The sequence below is a fragment of the Podarcis filfolensis genome, assembly GCF_964270895.1.
Source record: "Podarcis filfolensis genome assembly, chromosome: 17".
NCBI classification, from domain to species: Eukaryota; Metazoa; Chordata; class Lepidosauria; order Squamata; family Lacertidae; genus Podarcis; species Podarcis filfolensis.
Window position 1 is genome coordinate 4,844,460 of NC_139621.1, and position 17,993 is coordinate 4,862,452.

At 48.5% G+C, this 17,993-nt stretch overlaps 1 protein-coding gene and 1 long non-coding RNA gene across 2 annotated transcripts in view; both read left to right on the forward strand.

Annotated features, from left to right (window-relative positions):
• PHF8 (PHD finger protein 8) overlaps positions 1-17,993 on the forward strand; it is a 28,792-nt gene that overhangs the window by 1,911 nt on the left and 8,888 nt on the right. The window contains exons 2-16 of the mRNA XM_083593027.1: positions 1,082-1,167; positions 2,473-2,593; positions 4,374-4,534; positions 5,502-5,643; positions 6,041-6,227; positions 7,308-7,470; positions 7,738-7,825; positions 8,514-8,620; positions 8,725-8,816; positions 9,350-9,439; positions 11,118-11,339; positions 13,034-13,131; positions 14,669-14,838; positions 15,709-15,794; positions 16,746-16,879. Coding sequence (XP_083449153.1) covers positions 1,082-1,167; positions 2,473-2,593; positions 4,374-4,534; positions 5,502-5,643; positions 6,041-6,227; positions 7,308-7,470; positions 7,738-7,825; positions 8,514-8,620; positions 8,725-8,816; positions 9,350-9,439; positions 11,118-11,339; positions 13,034-13,131; positions 14,669-14,838; positions 15,709-15,794; positions 16,746-16,879 — 1,947 coding nt within the window. The remainder of the gene's footprint in view (positions 1-1,081; positions 1,168-2,472; positions 2,594-4,373; positions 4,535-5,501; positions 5,644-6,040; positions 6,228-7,307; positions 7,471-7,737; positions 7,826-8,513; positions 8,621-8,724; positions 8,817-9,349; positions 9,440-11,117; positions 11,340-13,033; positions 13,132-14,668; positions 14,839-15,708; positions 15,795-16,745; positions 16,880-17,993) is intronic.
• LOC310753053 lies at positions 9,491-10,957 on the forward strand. The gene is made up of 2 exons (XR_014543122.1): positions 9,491-10,528; positions 10,646-10,957. It is a non-coding gene; the product is annotated as an uncharacterized lncRNA (long non-coding RNA).

Here is a 17,993-nt window from a genome sequence, read left to right on the forward strand (position 1 = left end):
TCATGGAAGATGTGAGCATAGAATTGCTTTCTATTGTGCCAGATTTATTTCTTATTGCAGTTGTTTATATCCCACCATTCAGGATACAGATCCTACCAAGGTGGCCTTCAAGTACATATTTTAAAAATAAAATAAAAATAGTAACATATCAAAAACACATTAGGGTCTTTTCTACATGATGGTTGTTGGTCGTTCATCCAGGGGTGGCCCACCTGGGGCATGTCCTGAGGTGAACGTCACCTGCCTCCTTTCGCTCCTGGAATTCCTCTCATAGGGATGATGGTAGAGTACTCTGTTTTTTGCCAAACTGTCAGACACCCATCACCAACAGTCGTATCTGGATTAAATTTCAGATTGTTCCTTCATTTAGCCAGCATCTTTTTCAACTGGTAGCAACTCCATGCAGAGCCTCTCACACAACCATTTCTCACTCCCTTGTAGGACATTAATAGGTGAAGATGCCTTCACTACCAGGTCGCAGGATGGAACTGACAGACAGTTGATTAAAAAATGAGCAACTAGGTGCAACTTCTTAAACAAAGAGTGTGGATGTTGGAACGTGGGGTGTTTATCTTTTAAGAAGCATTTGGCTGCAATTCCATCAGGTCCTCAGGACATGCTGGTTTAGAATAGAAAGGGTTGCCTTAAACTGGAAAGGACCTGTATAGCCAAGTGAAGTGTCCTATGTATCTTTGAGGTTTCTGGCAGATGACTGTCCCATTCCCCTTCATGCCCTTGAACTGGAGACATTGATTATACAAACTAGGCGCTCTGACTTAGGGTACAGTTCCTGTGTTTCAGAGTTAGAAGAAACTGTCTCTGGGCTTGTACAGGGTGGTCATCTAGGGCTGGGTGGTTGTATATTTAGGGGATATTGCTTCTTTTGGAGCAAGTGGAGAACCTGTGACCTTCCAATTGTGGTTGGACTCCAGCTCCATCAGCCTCAGCCAGTATGGCCAATGGTCAGGGATGATGGGAGTTGTAGTCTAATGACAGCTGGAGGCCACAGTCTTCCCATACCTGTTATAGTGGTTGTTGTCTGTCTTTTGGAGAGGTATGTGACTGACTTTCTCTCTTCAAGCTGTGTTGGAGTAGAAGAGGATGCAGCAGCCGACATTGACTTGTATCACTGCCCTAACTGCCAACTTCTTCATGGACCATCTGTCAGTAAGTTATGGTCCTGCTGTGATTTTTCAGTAGGATGAAGACTTAATAGGATATAATTGTATACTAATTCCTGCATGGATGCTGTCTCTTCACAAATCACAAAATCTGGTGTATTGATCAAATCCCTATGAATGAGAGCTTCTCTTTTTTAAAAAGTGCTACTCCCTGTGGTTCGAGAGAGAAATTCTGTAATATAAAAACACAATGTGTCTGCTAAAGGATGAAGAACAGAGATCGGGGAAAGCTTTTGTGGCTTTGCACAGTGCCTCAGGGACTCCTGTCCTAAATTTCCTGCCTCCCTTGCAGCTTTGCTGTTTTCAGTTACCCAGTATTCAGTCCAGTGCTTTTTGACTAATAGTCAGGACTTAATTTTTCAGAACTGAGTACATAAAAATTCTGTACTGAGGCAAGCTGGTTCTGCAACCCTTACAAGTTATGCAGATGTGTATTGTTCATCTCAGTTGGCACAGTCTGTTTGCGTTTTGACTGTTTTACATCATTCCAGTTTATGCAGATTTGCATAAACAGTTTGCATTGTTCCACTATTTTACAGAGTTTATTTTTTAAAGTAATTTACAGTATTTGTTAGTTTAGAAGAGGGGTAAGGACCTCTGTCCAATCCTCTGGAAAGTTTATTCACTACTCTTCTGGCTTCTGTTATTTCAGCAGGTATTGCCCACACACTTTCAAGCCAATCTTTTGCAACCACCAGGAGTGGAAATTTGGGTGGGTTTTTTTTGTTTGTTTGTTTTTGAATGAAGGCTGAGAGTTGTAGGAAACTGAATTTTGTCCAATATCTCATTCAGTTCTCCTGTGCTTTAGAACATTGTGGTGTATCATCCCTGCTGATGTTGGCATATCTCCATGTTTAATCATTGTGGAGATAAGGGAGTTCCAGCAGTCGTGCAGAGTTTTTAGAAACTTATGCTTTGCAAGTTCTCTCATGTATGCAGCTATTAAAGAAAGATACAGTGCTGAAAAATGGACTGTCCCTGGTCTAGCCCAATAGCTGATCCACAATTTAGGGTCTTAGGAGGACGCCTTTAGCTGGAGGTTTCCACAGGGTGGTTTTTGCCAAACCTGATATACTTTCTAACACTCTACTATGTCCCTTCTTTGTTTAGCATAGACCTACTCATGTGTAGGCCCTTGACTACAGGGGTGTGTGTGTGTTTTGTTTGTTTGTAACCTCCTCATCAGCAGTATTCTCTTAGCTCCTTCAATATCTTTGTCACCTTCCTCTGCTTATGTCTTTTTCTCCCCCCCCCCACCTTTTACTATCTTGCTTTCCCCTCCCCCTGACAGTGAAGCGGCGCCGGGGGACCCAAAAACAGCCCGACTCATGTCCGGTCAAAGAGGTTGGCAAGGCGGTGAAGACCGGAAGTAGTCTGTTCATCAAGGAACTTCGCAGCAGGACGTTCCCTAGGTGGGCACATGCTTGGTGGTTTTTGGGTCACCCAAGAGGAAAGAAGGAAGACTTTCCAAAATCCATGTTACAGGGTAGCTGGTGTTCAGGTAGAGGGAAGTTTTTGTTCCAGAAGGCCAAGAATGCACTGTGGATAAGCCCCTTTTCTTCCAAACCTGCATGCTTGGGCAAAAACTCTCTGTCTGGGGCTTTGTTTCCCAGCAACTTTGTGCAGGGTGGAATGAATGGTACAGCTGTAACATCAGGGCTCTTTTAACATCAGGACTCCTTTAGCCACAGTTAAAATGAGGATTTCATCACCGTGGGATCTCACGTTCATTTCCCTCTGCCTCTGCTTAGAGCAAATGTTCTCTTTTTTTTTATTTAAATATTTATTAAAATTTTCCACATTTAATACAAAAAATCAAAAAAGAAAAAAAAAATTAAAAAACACATAAGGTTTACAATTCCATATTTTCAATACCATATTTCCCTGACTTCCCCACACCTCCCCTTCTTGTATTCCAATTCAGATTGTTAGTTCAACAAGTTCCTATCCCCAATTTTTAACCTTTTTATATTTAATTCATTTTAGAAAAACCAATTTTAACTTATAGACATCAATATTTGTACCTCAGTGCTCAAACCTTTTTCTAAAGTCGACCCAAATGTTCTCATTTCCACTGTAATTGTGATTAAAGGGTAAGTCAGCACCTATGTCAGGTATAGGCAAACTCCGGCCCTCCAGATGTTTGGGACCACAATTCCCATCATCCCTGACCACTGGTCCTGTTAGCTAGGGATGATGGGAATTGTAGTCGCAAACATCTGGAGGGCTGGAGTTTGCCTATGCCTGACCTATGTTATCCTGAGTAAAGGTGACCAGGTTCAAAGTCCGCTATTAGTGACTCAGCTGCTAAAGAGGCTTGGTGGTGGTGGTGTACTTAAATTACAGCAAGTGGTCAATTGTCCACCTCACGCAGTTCACGTGCAGGACTACAGAGCCACTCCATAGATTGGCTGAACTTGGTGAGCCCAGAGTGGCCTCTGTGCCTCTTGAGTGCTGACTGTAAGATGGTCTCCACCACCTACTCTTCAATCAAAGAGATTGTGCTTCACGCTTTTCCACCATTCCATGTGATCCTGATTTCTTACTCAACGGGCAGTTGAGCCCTGAGATGATTTCCCCCCAAGGTGATTTAGTAAAAATGATATGGAAGAAGAATGTATGAATGATTTGTTGCCTCAAGGTTGGAGTTCATTTTTCTGATGGTATTTTGGATCCATTAATCATGAAGCAGAGATGCATTCCAATGGGTTGAAGTCCAGTAGTCTGTTGAACTATTATTTTAGAAAGCAGGTCCAGTGAGCAGCTTGTTAACGGTCTGATACAGTCTTGATAGCAGGCTGTTTCTTTGTTTTATGAACTGGTCTGCTATTTATTGTTTTCTGACTTTCCTTCTGACTCTTTGGGGAATCTCCCTGCAGCTGCTCACACCCTTGGTCCTGCCCCACCCCCCTGCTGCACAGAGCGTCTCCAAAGAGAGTCTTCTAGGCTGCAGCTGCGGGGGGGGGGGGGGAGCCTCCTCCCACCACAGCAAATAGCAAACCAAGTCATATAACATAGAAGGCTAGGGCAATCAGCTGAGTCTGTGGTGGACTCTCTGTGCTCTGTGACAGATGCACCCATCTGGCTGGGTTTCTCCTGGGCAGCTTCCAGCAAAATGTTACCTAAGAGGTAGAAACTTGGGATTGGCTTGTTGTTCTTGGCCTGACTCCCCCCCCCCCCCCGCTTCCCTAGTGCGGATGAGGTTATCCTAAAGCCAAGCGGGACCCAGCTGACCGTGGAGTTTCTGGAGGAGAACAGCTTCAGCGTCCCCATCCTTGTCCTGAAGAAGGATGGGCTGGGCATGACCCTTCCTCCGCCTTCCTTCACCGTGCGGGATGTGGAGCATTATGTGGGTGAGTAGCAGGGGAGCGTTGCCGGAGAGTGGCCAAAGGAGACCTGTGTGTTGGGTGCTTCATTCATTGCAGTCAGGAAAGGGAGCCAGCAAGTCACACAGCTTGGTGTAATGTTGTCCTTTCATCGCAGAGGCGGTGCGGTTACTTGCAATTGCATTTTGCGTATGATTGCATGGAGAGAAAAATACCGTATTTTTTCGCTCTATAAGACGCACCTTTTCCCTCCTAAAAAGTAAGGGGAAATGTGTGTGCGTCTTATGGAGCAAATGCAGGCTGCACAGCTATCGCTGAAGCCAGAACAGCAAGAGGGATCTCTGCGCAGCGAAAGCAGCGATGCCTCTTGCTGTTCTGACTTCGCTTCGCTGGAGAGGCGCTGTGCAGAGAAGGAAAGCTGAATCTGAATCTATGCAGCGCCTCCTCCTCTAAAACTAGGTGTGTCTTATGGTCAGGTGCATCTTATAGGTGCATCTTATATGGTAGTCTGTGGGAATAATCTTATTCGTCCTTTCTTCCGTGGTTGTGTTCAATGAGAATAAATAGGGAGAAGAAGTCTTACCTTTAGCCACGTGGGTTGGTTATCCCCCTAGAGCCATTATTCGTTTCCCAGCCTCTTGGAGGGTGCGTGGCTATGCTCACTCACTTGTCCTCCTGCTCCACAACTGCCACCCCAAAGGCAAAAGATATGTGTGTGGAAGCAGCAAGTAATGGGGAGCAGTGGGTTTCTGGCCCTTCGATAGCAGTTGCTGGCCAAGGTGCTGGAGGAAAGGAGCGGAGATGTTGGCAGTGCTGAACTTCTGATAGTTCATTGCGCCATGTTGGTGGGGAAACGCTGCAAAGAGATTCCAACTGGCCGTGAAGCTCGCAGGGGTGAGAACAGGAGTGCGCTGCCATCTCCCACGACTACAGCCCTCTCGGACACTTGTCCCATGATCTGAGCTGCCCGGCGTGTCTGTTCTTTTTTCAACAGGAGCTGACAAGGAGATTGATGTGATTGACGTGACTCGCCAGGCCGACCTCAAGATGCGCCTGGGTGACTTTGTCAGATACTACTCCAGCAGTCGCCGGGAGAAAGTACTGAACGTCATCAGCCTCGAATTCTCTGAGACCAGGCAAGGAAAAGGGGGATATGAAAGCAGCTGTGTGTCCTTGTCCTTCATTTTCTCCAGTATTCACCCTACCCAGCAGAGAGAAACCCTGGAGCTGGAGAACCCCCACTTTTGCCATGAAGCTGTAGTATTTCCCTCCCTACTAAGAAGTAGTATCCCTCTCCTTGCTAAGTGTCTTTGCTATTGTGGGGGTGCAACAGAAGTCTTTGCAGATGGAGAAATAAGGCAGAGAAAGAGAGTTACTTGCCCAAGTGACTCCTCGAATGAGTAAGGATTTGAAATGCAATGTTCCTGGTCTAAATCCACTCATCTCTCTACTGGATTACTATTCTAAAATACTGTCAGGAGAAATCTCTGGAAGATGGACGAGTCAATTTATTCTTCCTTCACAATTTTTCAGGCTGTCTAATTTGGTGGAGACTCCAAAGATTGTGCGCAAATTGTCCTGGGTAGAGAACCTGTGGCCAGGCGAGTCGGTGTTTGAGCGTCCCAACGTGCAGAAGTACTGCCTGATGGGGGTGCGAGACAGCTACACGGACTTCCACATTGACTTTGGTGGCACCTCTGTCTGGTACCATGTGCTGCGGGTAAGAATATGAAGGCATGGGGGTGATCTTAGAGCTGAGCCACAGAACCAGCAGACCTCCCGGGTGTACTTCCACTTCAGATTCCGGGTGATGGTTGAATGTTTCGTTGTCTGTTTCCCACCCTCTCCCCAAATATTTTCTTTTTGAAAGAAATCCATTTTGCACATGCTAAGGTGGCATATTGGGGTGAAGGGTTCAAGAGCCATTTGGCTGAGTAGGAGGATAAAAATTAGCCTGGAGCACCAGGCCTGGAGTCTGAGGTGGCAACTGGTATACAGTCAGATGAGTCTGCTGTCCTTGTGTTTATGCTTTCTGTTCTATGAGGAATGAAGCTAGGCAGTTTGCTTAGCACTATGGGCTTGTTTGGAAGCTCCTGAAGGGTATCATGAGGTCTCTGCCAGGCCTAGCAAAAATGAGCAGCAGGGAGCGATTTCTTGCTTCCGGTTTGATCTTCACATCTCCTGTTCCATCCTTACTCCAGAAGCTGCTGGCTGTTTTTACTGCTGCTGCTCCATTTCTGGAGCTGGCACTCTTCTTCATTTTCTTTTCTGGCAAGAACTGCCTCTTGTTAGGTGGTTGAAGCCCCCATAGATGGAGGCTGAAGAAACAGAGTATGTTGAGTTCAGAGAAGAAAGAGGATTAAGAATGGAATAGGTAAATTTCAGGTGCTTTAAAGGATGCCAGAAATTGGAGGGGTTTTTTTGACATCCACAGGCCAATAAACATTGTTTGAATGGCAGGAAAGTAGACCTGGCTGGGGTGTGTGTGTCACAATTCCATACCAGCACAAGGGGAAACCACAACAAGCATTGTGGTTGTCCTCTGTGTAATTCTCTGACACTCCAAATGAGCCTGCCTTGAGGTTGAGGCAAGGAGCTGGACTCTGCAGACTTGATAGCAGCCATGCTGTTTGTTTGCTGCACATTAAATGCCCCCTTGTGCAACAGGATGCTTCCTTCCGTTACCCCAGCCGTCTCTGCACTTCATAGCATCTGCTTTTGCCCTGTTTGTCAGGTGTTTTGCCCCTAAACATTAGAAGTGGCATATCAGCTCCTTTTCACTACCATCTGTTCCTCGCAGGGAGAAAAGATCTTCTATCTAGTGCGTCCCACTGCTGCCAACTTGACCCTCTTTGAAGCCTGGAGCAGCTCTTCCAATCAGAACGAGTTGTTTTTTGGGGACCAGGTGGACCGATGTTATCGCTGCCCCGTCCGGCAGGGCCAGACGCTCTTCATACCCACAGGTATTGAGTCGGTCCAGCTCCTGCCTGCCACTTCTGTGGCCACTGCTACTCCTGGGACCTTTGTTTTTCTCCCACTCAGGGACACCTCTCCTTCCACTGTGAGTGACTTGCATTGCCACAGTGTAATCTGCAGCTCAAAATATGGTGAAATCCAGCTGCATCTAGCGGCTGGGGGACCCTTTCCCTTTCCTCTCATAAGCCATGAGTCCTTCTGGGAGGCCCAGTCCTTACTTAGTCCATGTCACTGCTTCCTCCTTCCACTTTCAGGTTGGATCCATGCCGTGTTGACCCCTGTTGACTGCCTGGCCTTTGGGGGAAACTTCCTACACAGTCTCAACATTGAGATGCAGCTCAAGTGAGTTTGGCTGGGAGTGCTTTGCTGGTCTGCAGCGAGGCATCTTGGGAAGTGGCGGGGAGGAGACTCGATCACCGGTGGAGCCTTTGGCATGCAGAAGGTCCCTGATCCAGTCTCCACATAAGGGTGGGAATGACTCTGATCTGAAACCCTGGAGAATCTCTGCCAGTCTGTACAGACAGACCAATGATCTAACTTGGTGTAAAAGCTTCCTTTACGTTCCTAAATGGGATCAGAGCCAGGAGAGAAACATAATCACAGAACAGAACGTGCTGCTCAGCTTGATGCCCTGCGCCCCCTGCTCAGTGTTGGCTGGATCCAGAGCTGTGTGCATGTCTTGATTTCTGTGACACCACAGAATGGGATACTGGGTGAATTTCAGTTTTTAAAAGTGCCAGTTTCTAGTCCTTATGGTTACACTGATAATGCCGGTGAAATTGCTGAGGAAGGCTTCTGGAGGTTGCCCGGCTGGGTCTTGAGTGGCCTTCGAAACTTCTTGCCCCTTCACGCAGTTGGCAGCAGAGCAGGACAAAGGATTTGAAATTGTGCAGATAGATTTAATTTACAGAATTCCTTTTTGGGGTGTGTTTCTGATCACCAAATTTAAGTTCCTCTGGCACAGAATTCCATGGTTTTAGAGCCTAGAGCATACATAACCTCACTGGTCTTTTTGTTTCCTCCTGCCCAGAGCCTATGAGATTGAAAAGCGTCTCAGCACAGCTGACCTCTTCAAGTTTCCCAACTTTGAAACCATCTGCTGGTACGTTGGCAAACACCTCCTGGATATCTTCCGAGGTGGGTATTGAGTCCTCCCCTCCATGCAGTGCCCCCACTGTGCCCCCACAAAGCTGCTGGGCATGAGAGCTCCTGCTTCTAATGCGCTCTGTCTCCCACAACAGGCCTTCGAGAGAATCGCAGACACCCGGCTGCTTATTTGGTTCACGGGGCCAAAGCCCTGAACACAGCCTTCCGCTCCTGGACTAAGAAGGAGGTAAAGTGTTGCAAGAAGGGCCTTCCTTGAGCTACAGCTCTTTGTGTGGGGTTGCTGCCCAGGGTTCTGAGGGACTCACTGCCAGCAGTCAAGAATAGACAAAAACACCTCATAGACTCCACCAGCCTGCACATCAGGGAGAAAGCGAGTCTATAAACTTTCTCCCTGGCGCATTTCCTTTCTGTGGACGCCATTTTTATTTTGTATGGAGAAGCATTCAGTCCTGAGCCTCCACTTGCAGTCTGAAGTGGTGCAGCTTGGACACAGGTTGACCACCTCTGCAAGGTCTAGGCCCAAATCCCAAGAATTTGAAGGGGGAGGAAAGTTGTGGGTGGGATCCTGTGGCATTCCAGATGTTGTTGGACTCCCAACTCCATCCCTGACCCCTGGGCCATGCTGGTTGGGGCTGCTGGGAGCTGAAGTCCCACTCCTTCTGGAAAGGTGCTTGCTGCCAGCCACACCCCTTTGTCAGTGGCACGTCTGTTGGGCACAGAGGGGCAGAGCTTACAGCAACCTGATCTCCTCCTTCTCAGGCCCTGGCAGAGCACGAGGAAGAAATCCCTGGCACGGTGCGCCCAGCGCAGCTCATCAAAGACCTGGCCAAGGAGATCAGGCTTGTGGAAGTGAGTATGAGAAGGAAGCTGGGCCCTTTCCTCCTGGCATTGAGAGGGGAGCAGCGTTGAGAGTAGCACCATTTCTGCCCAGCCTTGAGTGCCCTTTTCATCTCAGATGCAATTGCTATAGGAGAAGACTGAGAAGAGAATAATCGGGTGCACTCTTCCAGGTGCCATAAGAAAGCTGCAGAGATAGTGCAGGACAGTGCGCACCCCAGAAATGATCTCTTTCAGCTTCTGCCTTCTGGAAGAAGGTACAGGGTTATAAAGACTAGGACTAGCCGTCTGAGAAACAGTTTCTATCCAAATGCAATTTTGGTTTTAAATGCAGTGTAAGGTAGTCTCTATGGGAGTATACTGTATTTAATTATGGGGTATCAGAGTTTTTAGGGGGCTAACCAGGCTGGGATAGCAGGCTTGTTGGTTTTTGAATGTCTGATGTAGATTTTTTCAATTTCGTTGTTCTGTATGGGACAATGACAGTAAAGATTATCGTATCGTATAAAAAAAAGGACGGCCACCAACTTGGATGGCTTTAAAAGATGATTAGACAAATTCATGCAGGGCTGTCTGGCTAAAAGCCAGGGTGGCTGTGCTCTGCCTTTGCAGCTGGAGGCAGCCGTGCTTCCAAAGGCCAGTTGCTGGAAATCACGGGAGGAGAGAGGGCTCTTGTGCTCAGGTTCCGCTTGCTGGTTTCCTGTGAGAACAGGATGCTGGACCAAGTGGGCCCTTGGCCTGATCCAGCAGGCTATTCTTACATTATTTGGGCAGACCAGTAGATGAGGGTTTGCCACAGTTTATTACAGCTGCCTGCAGGATATACTATAAACAGCCCGGGATAGCTTAGAGCCAACACCTGGTAGGTCCATTGACTAGGGCTGCACTTTGGGGCTTGGTGCAGGTATGTTGGTGCCTTGTTAAAGAGGAACTGAGTCCCCTGCCGTATTCCTTGCGATTAATGTCTGGACGGCTGTCGCATCTCGTTCCCTGCAGCTTTGGTGCTTATAAGATGTTGTTCCTTCCAAATAGGAGATGTGCTCGCAGGTCATTGTGCTTCCATGCTGCACTGCTTGAAACAGAAGCCCTGGGTGGTTGCCGGTGTGCCTGTTGCAAGCAGTTCTGTTAGTTCCAGTTAGCCTTTTGAATCAATAGGTTGGCATCTCTGCTCATGAGTTGATATGCCCCTTAGAGGCTGGAGTGTTCCCTTGCAAGCAGACCCCACACTGCATCTGGGGCATGTAACTGAGTGTAACTTAGTGGCCAAGAGGGAGAGCTCAGAAAGGACCCGGTTCAACTTTCACTTCACCCATGTGAGGGAAGAGGGGCTCATCCCACTGGCTCTTTGGGCAGTAATTCCACAGCTTGCTGGATCATGTTCGCGGTGTGCTCAGAGCAGCCATGGCAGAGACTGTAGCCTGGCTGTTTATACCACACCGTAGAGAAAAGCATATATTCTGGCAGCCCAAACACATGCACAGAGGACTTGCAAGCTTGGTCTTTCTGTCCTGGGGGGATACCAGACAGGTTTTTCCGACTGAAAAATGCCTCCCTCTTCGTTTGTGAAGCACAGCAGAAGGCAGGGCCCAGCCCAGCAGCATTTCATAGCATCAGGTCTACGTTAAGGGCTGGGGGGGGGGGGGAGCGGGAGCGATGTCTCCTTTGGGTTCTGATGCTCACGCTCTTCCAGGATATATTCCAGCAGAACATTGGGAAGACAGGCAGCCCATTTGGATTGCAGAGGGGTACCCAGCCTGGTGCAGCCACCAAAAGGGGGGACCAGAGCCCCAAGGAGCTGAGCCAGCAGAAGGCCAGCCGGAAGTACGTTGCCTCGGTCAAAGCCTTGGAGCAGGAGCTACTGGACAAATACAAGCAGCAGGCCCTGAAGGCAGAGAGTCCTGGCCAGGAGGAGGTGAGCTGCCATAGTGACTATGAATATGAATATCATTTATTACGGCCATAGGCCCATACAGGTAAAAACAACACACAAATAACAGCTTGTGCCGTAAGGAGAAAAAAAAAGCAATCGCTAAAACACCACTATAACAGTAAAATACTATAAAATGGAAAGGCATACTACGCCTTAATTAGCTTGTAGAGCTCCTTGGCGTCGCTTTTGGGAAAGGACAGCAACTAGGAACCTAGCCACCTTCAGGGTCGTGTGGGTATCCTTGTCCTGCAAGATTTGGGCAAGGTGGAATTTTGGTGGGGTACCCTCTAGTTTCTGTATGATTGATCCCAACAAATTTGCCCGTAGCACATTAAACAAGGGGCAAGTGAACATAATGTGCTGGAGCGACTCCGGCGTCACCTTATCACATTCGCACACGGCGGGGGCTTGGCCCTTTGAGAACCTATGTCTCAGGACATTGGAGGGAAAAACGTTAAACCTCGCTTTGGTGAAGGCCAGTCTATGTGCAACAGTCGAAAAGGAGGAGAGGTATGATGGAATGCAGTAAGTTAAAGTGATACCAATGTTCTGGGGCGAACAAACACCTCCCCCCAGCGTATAATTTCGCTGTAAATCGATGTCATCCAGTCTTTGGCGGATCAGTCTCTGAGCAGTGATTTGGTCTAGTTTTAGGGAATCTGAGGGAGAGATTCCATAACTCAGGAGTTTGGCATGAATTCTACTAGTCCAAAGGCTAGAGAATTCATCTCGCCATAAGCATTGGGCAAGGTAATGGTTTGGTAATCTATGCCACAATGATAACCAGTAATTGAAGACTTGCTTCCACAGGCAAGTTTCTAGGGATGCGACCTTCAATTCTAGTCGCATGGCTGCGTTGCTTACGCACAGGGGAAGCATTAGGAGCCGACGTAGGAATTGGCTTTGCAGAGTCTCAAGGGGAGCAAGATCTGTCATCACGGCCCAGAGCGGGGCAGCATAAGCAAGCACGGCAACCACTTTTGCCTTGGACACCTTTAGGGCCGAGGGAACATGCAAAGCTCCGTCCGAAAAGAAGAATCGGAGGAGCGCATATGACAAGGTTTTGGCCTTATTAAGTAGGTGTTGAATGTGAGCTTTCCACCCCAAATTGTATTGAAAAATAACTCCTAGGTATTGAAATTTTAGGACTTGCTCTATTTTTGCCCCACCAAGCTTCCATTTGTATAATCTCCGGCTTCTGGAGAAGATCAGGATCTTGGACTTGGCATGGTTGATGGTTAATTGATTGAGTTGACAATACGTGGCAAAGATCTTCAGAGCTCTGGTTAGTCCAACACGTGTATAAGATAGAATTACCGCGTCGTCCGCATATAAAAGGAGTGGGCAGCGGTAATCCGCTAGCCTAGGCGCGTGTGTACTTGGAGATGAGTTGACTAGGGGTGCTCGCATGTCGCTGATGAATAGGTTGAATAGGCAGGGAGCCAATATACATCCTTGGCGCACTCCCTTGTTTATAGTGACTATGCTGCACGTACTCTGAGGGGGCTGCGCAGTGGGGTTCTCCAGAAGGCGAGTTTTGAGTCCAGATGGACTGGGGGAAGGGAGAAGAAAGACTTGGGGTACCAGTCTCCTGAAGCTTTGAACTCGCTTTCTGATTAGCGTATAGCGTCACCCCCTTCTGGCCTCCTGTAGCACACCCACCTTTTCCTTTCCAGTTTGACCTGCCAAGTTCCAGCCTGGAAGACACAGATGGGGAACCCGACCTGACGGAGGAGGAGCTGCCCATGACGGTCGCCAACGGCCGGGGCGCCAGGTTCGCTTTTCTGTGCCTGTGTTATGATGTGCAAGAGGGGCCGGGCGGGATGGGAAAGCGAGACAGAACGGAGAGCTGAGCTGGTGAAGTTCCAGCAATACTGGCTTGCCACCTTCGCCGCTGCCTAGGGGTTACCTCAGAGATTGTCAACTAGAAGCTTGAGGGCCAAATCCGCCACCCTTCCATAGCCCTGGATCTCAAGAACTGCCTACACCATGGGTAGGCAACCTAAGGCCCAGGGGCCAGATCCGGCCCAATCGCCTTCTCAGTCTGGCCCACGGATGGTCTGGGAATCAGCGTGTTTTTACATGAGTAGAATGTGCCCTTTGATTTAAAATGTATCTTTGGGTTATTTGTGGGGTATAGGAATTCGTTCATTCCCCCCCCCCAAAAAATATAGTCCAGCCCCCCACAAGGTCTGAGGGACTGTGGAGCGGCCCCCTGCTGAAAAAGTTTGCTGACCCCTGGCCTACACCCTCCACTTCTCAGGCTGAGCCACAAGCAAAGGCACCAAAAGGAGTTATGGCTGCAGCTGTGGGACTTTCCCACTTAATACACCTCAAGCCCCCGCTGCCAAGACACAGGATATGAGGAGATGGAAAACACTACAGGGAAGCAGCTCTGCCCAAGTTTTTAGAATTAGGCGGGTAGGATGGGGGTTGAACCTGGTGGTCTCCGTAAGTTGTGGAACTGCAGCTTCCACAATCCCTGCCGCTGCTGTTCTGGCTGACACTGTTGGGAGATGGAGGCCAGCAACATCTTGAGGGCCACAATTTAGCCATCCTTGCTGCAGTTGCTGTTCCCACTGTAGGAGAGAGAGTAACAGCTATCTTTACCTTTGCCTTGGCTAACATGGAAGTGAGCCAGTGGGCAGAGACAACACTGCCTTCCCTTTTTTTGCCCTTGCCCACTTCAAAATAATATGTGCCCCCCCTTTAAATAGCTGACCAGTGGCAGAGCAGGGGAGTTTCCAGGGACCAGGTCCCACCTCGCTACACTACCATCCATAGGGATGAATCTAGCCCATTATTTCCTCCAAGTTGCCCAGAGTAGTGGACCTGCTTTTTCTCCTTCACCATTTTTACCCTGTGAGGTGGAGGCTGTGAGAGGATTGAGGTTTCCCAGAGAGCTCAATGACTCTGTGGGAATTTGAACTTAGGTCTTCCAGCTTTTGGTGGCAGGAACGATGTGATTCTTTTCCAAATCAGCATTTTCCATCCCCCAAGGAGTGGTGCCACTGGGGTGGGAAATAAGAATGGAGTTGTATCCAGCTAAATTTGACTCAGGGTAGACCATTGATAATGATGGACACAGCTAACATTGGATACATCCCAGTGTTCTTTCGCCCCCTACATGGCTCCTCCATTAGGGCCGAGCCAACAATCAAGTGTAAAGGCAGATTTTCGTGATGTACAGATATTTGTACAGAGAAAATGGTATGGGGCACCCAAAACAGTACCAAGCTGTGTACAGCAGCTGTTGGATCAGGGCCATGAGAGACATGTGCCTGACCAGTCGTAATGTTTTCTCCTAACAGGAAAATCAAGGCCTCTGAACGCAGCCGGAGCCATAAAGGGGCACTGGCACAAGTTCCCCGCAGCCCATCTGATGCTGAAGCCCCCGATATGGACTCTGAGGAGGACCTGCAGATCGATGAGACACCGCGCAGGGAGAGGAGGAGCTTGGTGCTGCACAAGAGGCTGCCCAGTATGTCGCATTTCCTCCACCCCCCCTTGCTTCTGTCATTCTGCCTGTCAGCATCTCTCTCGGGTTGGGAAAACACACATTTAATTCTATTGGCGCTATAGCCCACCCTTCACCAAATGGCCCCGGGTGGGTTAGAAAAAACATCACAGTTAAAATAAAAAGTCTGCAAAAGCAACAATGATCAGCTTAGCAAAGCAGCAGCACAAGTGAGCATTGCAGGAGGAGGGAAAACAAGAGGTCCATCTTGACCGCTCGTCAAAAAGCATACGGGGATAGCTTCTGAGATTTAACAGGCACTTTTGTGCACAGTTACAAGCATTTATTGGCAGGCATGAGTATAAGGTCTAGGAGCTTGCTTTTAAGGAACAAAATTAACATTAAAGTTTAAAGAATTGGGAGCATTTCACATTCTTGATTTTTTTTGTGTGTTTCTGTGGAATTGCAGTATATGTGCACAACTCTGTAGAGTTTGCCCTTCTCTGCTTCCTGCTTTCAAGGAACTTTTCCTGTCACTCATCTTCTGTGGCTTGTTGAACAAGTTCTGCCCTCCTCTTTGTCATATTCATCTTCCAAAGAGGCTACACCTCACCCCCCTTCCCGCCCAACTCCTGCTTCAGGCATTATTAGCAGCAATATTGTGGAATTTCCAAAGTCTCTGCCTGGCTAAATGACAAACTGGCAGCCAGATCCTGTACCTGCTTGGTCCTTGCCCCCTCCCAGATCACAGGTGTTGCACTGCAATCATCTGGTGGGTCTATGCAATAGTAGCCCCTTCCCTTGCAGATACTGGTATGCTTCTGTCACAGCTCCCAATCCCTACTCCTTTGTGTCCAACAGTTAATTGAACATTTGCTGTCTTTTGATTCCAAGAATTTCCCCGGAAGTTGCCACGAGCCAAGCCCTGCTCCGACCCAAACAGAGTGCGAGAGCCTGGGGAAGTAGAGTTCGACATTGAGGTAAGTTGGGCTCGGGACTTCAGGAATGTTGTGCTAGCAGAAATGAGGCTTCATTTAGGTTACCTGGTTACCCTGGAAATTTGAGTCTGACATCTGGAGGGTCGTGGCCTCCTCGTGGCAGTAAGCAGTAAGTTTGTTTGTTTATTTTAAGGCATTCTTATGCCTCTTAATCATTAGCAATTCAGGTAAGGATGGCCATTTCAGGGATTTTTCTGGAGTTGAAGGGGGCAGGCCACAGCAAGATTCACACATTTGCTCTTGTTTTCATTTAATAATAATAAGAAAAAGAAGAAGAAGAAGAAGTAGTTTTGTTTGTTTGTGCCACTCATCTGACTGGGTTCACCCAGCCACTCTGGGCAGCTTCCAACAAATTAAAACACAGGAATACATCAAGCATTAAAAATGTGCTTTTATTGTTTTTTGAAATGTGCCTTTATTATTGTTCCAAGCTGCCTAAAGTAAAAAGAATGACTAGATCAGCGGGGAAGTGTGTAACGTGTGTGTTTTTAATAACCTTTCTTTTTGTACCTCCTAAGTGGAGAGAAGCTTAGTCTGAAATGTGGCCACTTCCCTTTTCTGAAGACTGGTGCTCTGGGACAGGCATCAGTCGCCTTCTCTTTCTGAATCATTTTCCTCCTCCAATAGCGACGAGCAGCTGCAGAACCATGAGTTCACCTGAGGCTCCTTCTCTGTCCCTCAACACTGGTCTTCAACCTCAGGGGAACAAGCCACTTCTCGCTTTACTAGGTTTTGTGGGATGCAGACCAGTTCCTATGCGCTTGTGTGACTATTTCCTCCGCTCTTGCAGCCTGGCTGCTCAGGTTCCTCTTAAGGAGGGTGGGAAGAGGGCTCTGCCTCTGCCGCTCTTGGACACAGTGCACAGAGAAGCAGGATAGAAACTTAATAGGCAAATTGCCAACCAAAGCTCTCTGAAATTTGTTCTATTCTCAGGAGGACTACACCACAGAAGAGGAGGAGGATGCCTCTGGCGATGACCAGCTGGAGGGCAGCAGCAGCGCCGCTGGGATCCTGGACCTGCTCAAGGCCAGCCGGCAGGTGGGCGGTGCAGACTATGACGAGCTCAGGTGAGAAGCAGCCGCTGGTGGGCCTCAGGTACTGCTGCTGCTCTTGGGGCCTCTGGACAGACCTGCCCATGGGAGGTCTCGGGGCACTCTTCCCTTCTCTGCAGCAGATGGTTTGTCCAGAAGTGCTGGAGGGGGCTCTCTTCTTATAAGAGCAAAAGAAAGAGGCGCTTTCTCCCTTCCTTTTAGGTGGGGACCCTCCAGGCCGCTCTCTGCCTGGCCCCCCCCTCCCCAGCCATACTGTTCACATACTGGCACAAGGACCCTGGCTGGTTGCCTAGAAGGAACTGTCACCCATGGGCTGAAAAAGGAGCCCCACATCTGAGAGTGCATTTCTTCTCCGCAGTCTCCCCTCTTCAAAACTGAGATGTTGTCTTGCGTACATGCGTCACCCAAGCAGCCCCCTTGGGGTGTCCCCTTCACTTTGCCAAAATGGCTGTGCTGGCAAAGGCTGATGGGGGTTCTAGCTGGAAGCACCTGGAGGTGCCAGGCTGAGAAAGACCTGCTCTCAAATGTGGGAGGCAGGAAGTTAGTCACCAAGGAGAGGAAGAGGCAGAGGAGGAAAAGCTAGAGGGGCATCACTCCCAAACCTCCAGTTTCATGTTGTAATTGCCATGTGTGGGGCCAGGTGTATAGGAGAGGTAACCTGCCCATCCATCACTTTCACACCTAGGTCCTCCCTGCTCAGTACAGTGGTACCTCAGGTTACAGATGCTTCAGGTTACAGATGCTTCAGGTTACAGACTCCGCTAACCCAGAAATAGTACGTTGGGTTAAGAACTTTGCTTCAGGATGAGAACAGAAATCGTGTGGTGGTGGTGCAGCAGCAGTGGGAGGCCCCATTAGCTAAAGTGGTGCTTCAGGTTAAGAACAGTTTCAGGTTAAGAACGGACCTCCAGAACGAATTAAGTTATTAACCCGAGGTACCACTGTATTGGTTTCCCTGTGTCTGATCACAATGCCAGTATGGCCATGCTCTCCCTCTACTGGAGAGCATAAAACAGGCTTCTTCATGCAGCACAAAGGCAGTCATGGCCACCAACTTGGATGGCTTTAAAAGAGGATTAAACAAATTCATGGAGGAGGAGGAGGAGGAGGTGGAGGAGAAACAGAAGAG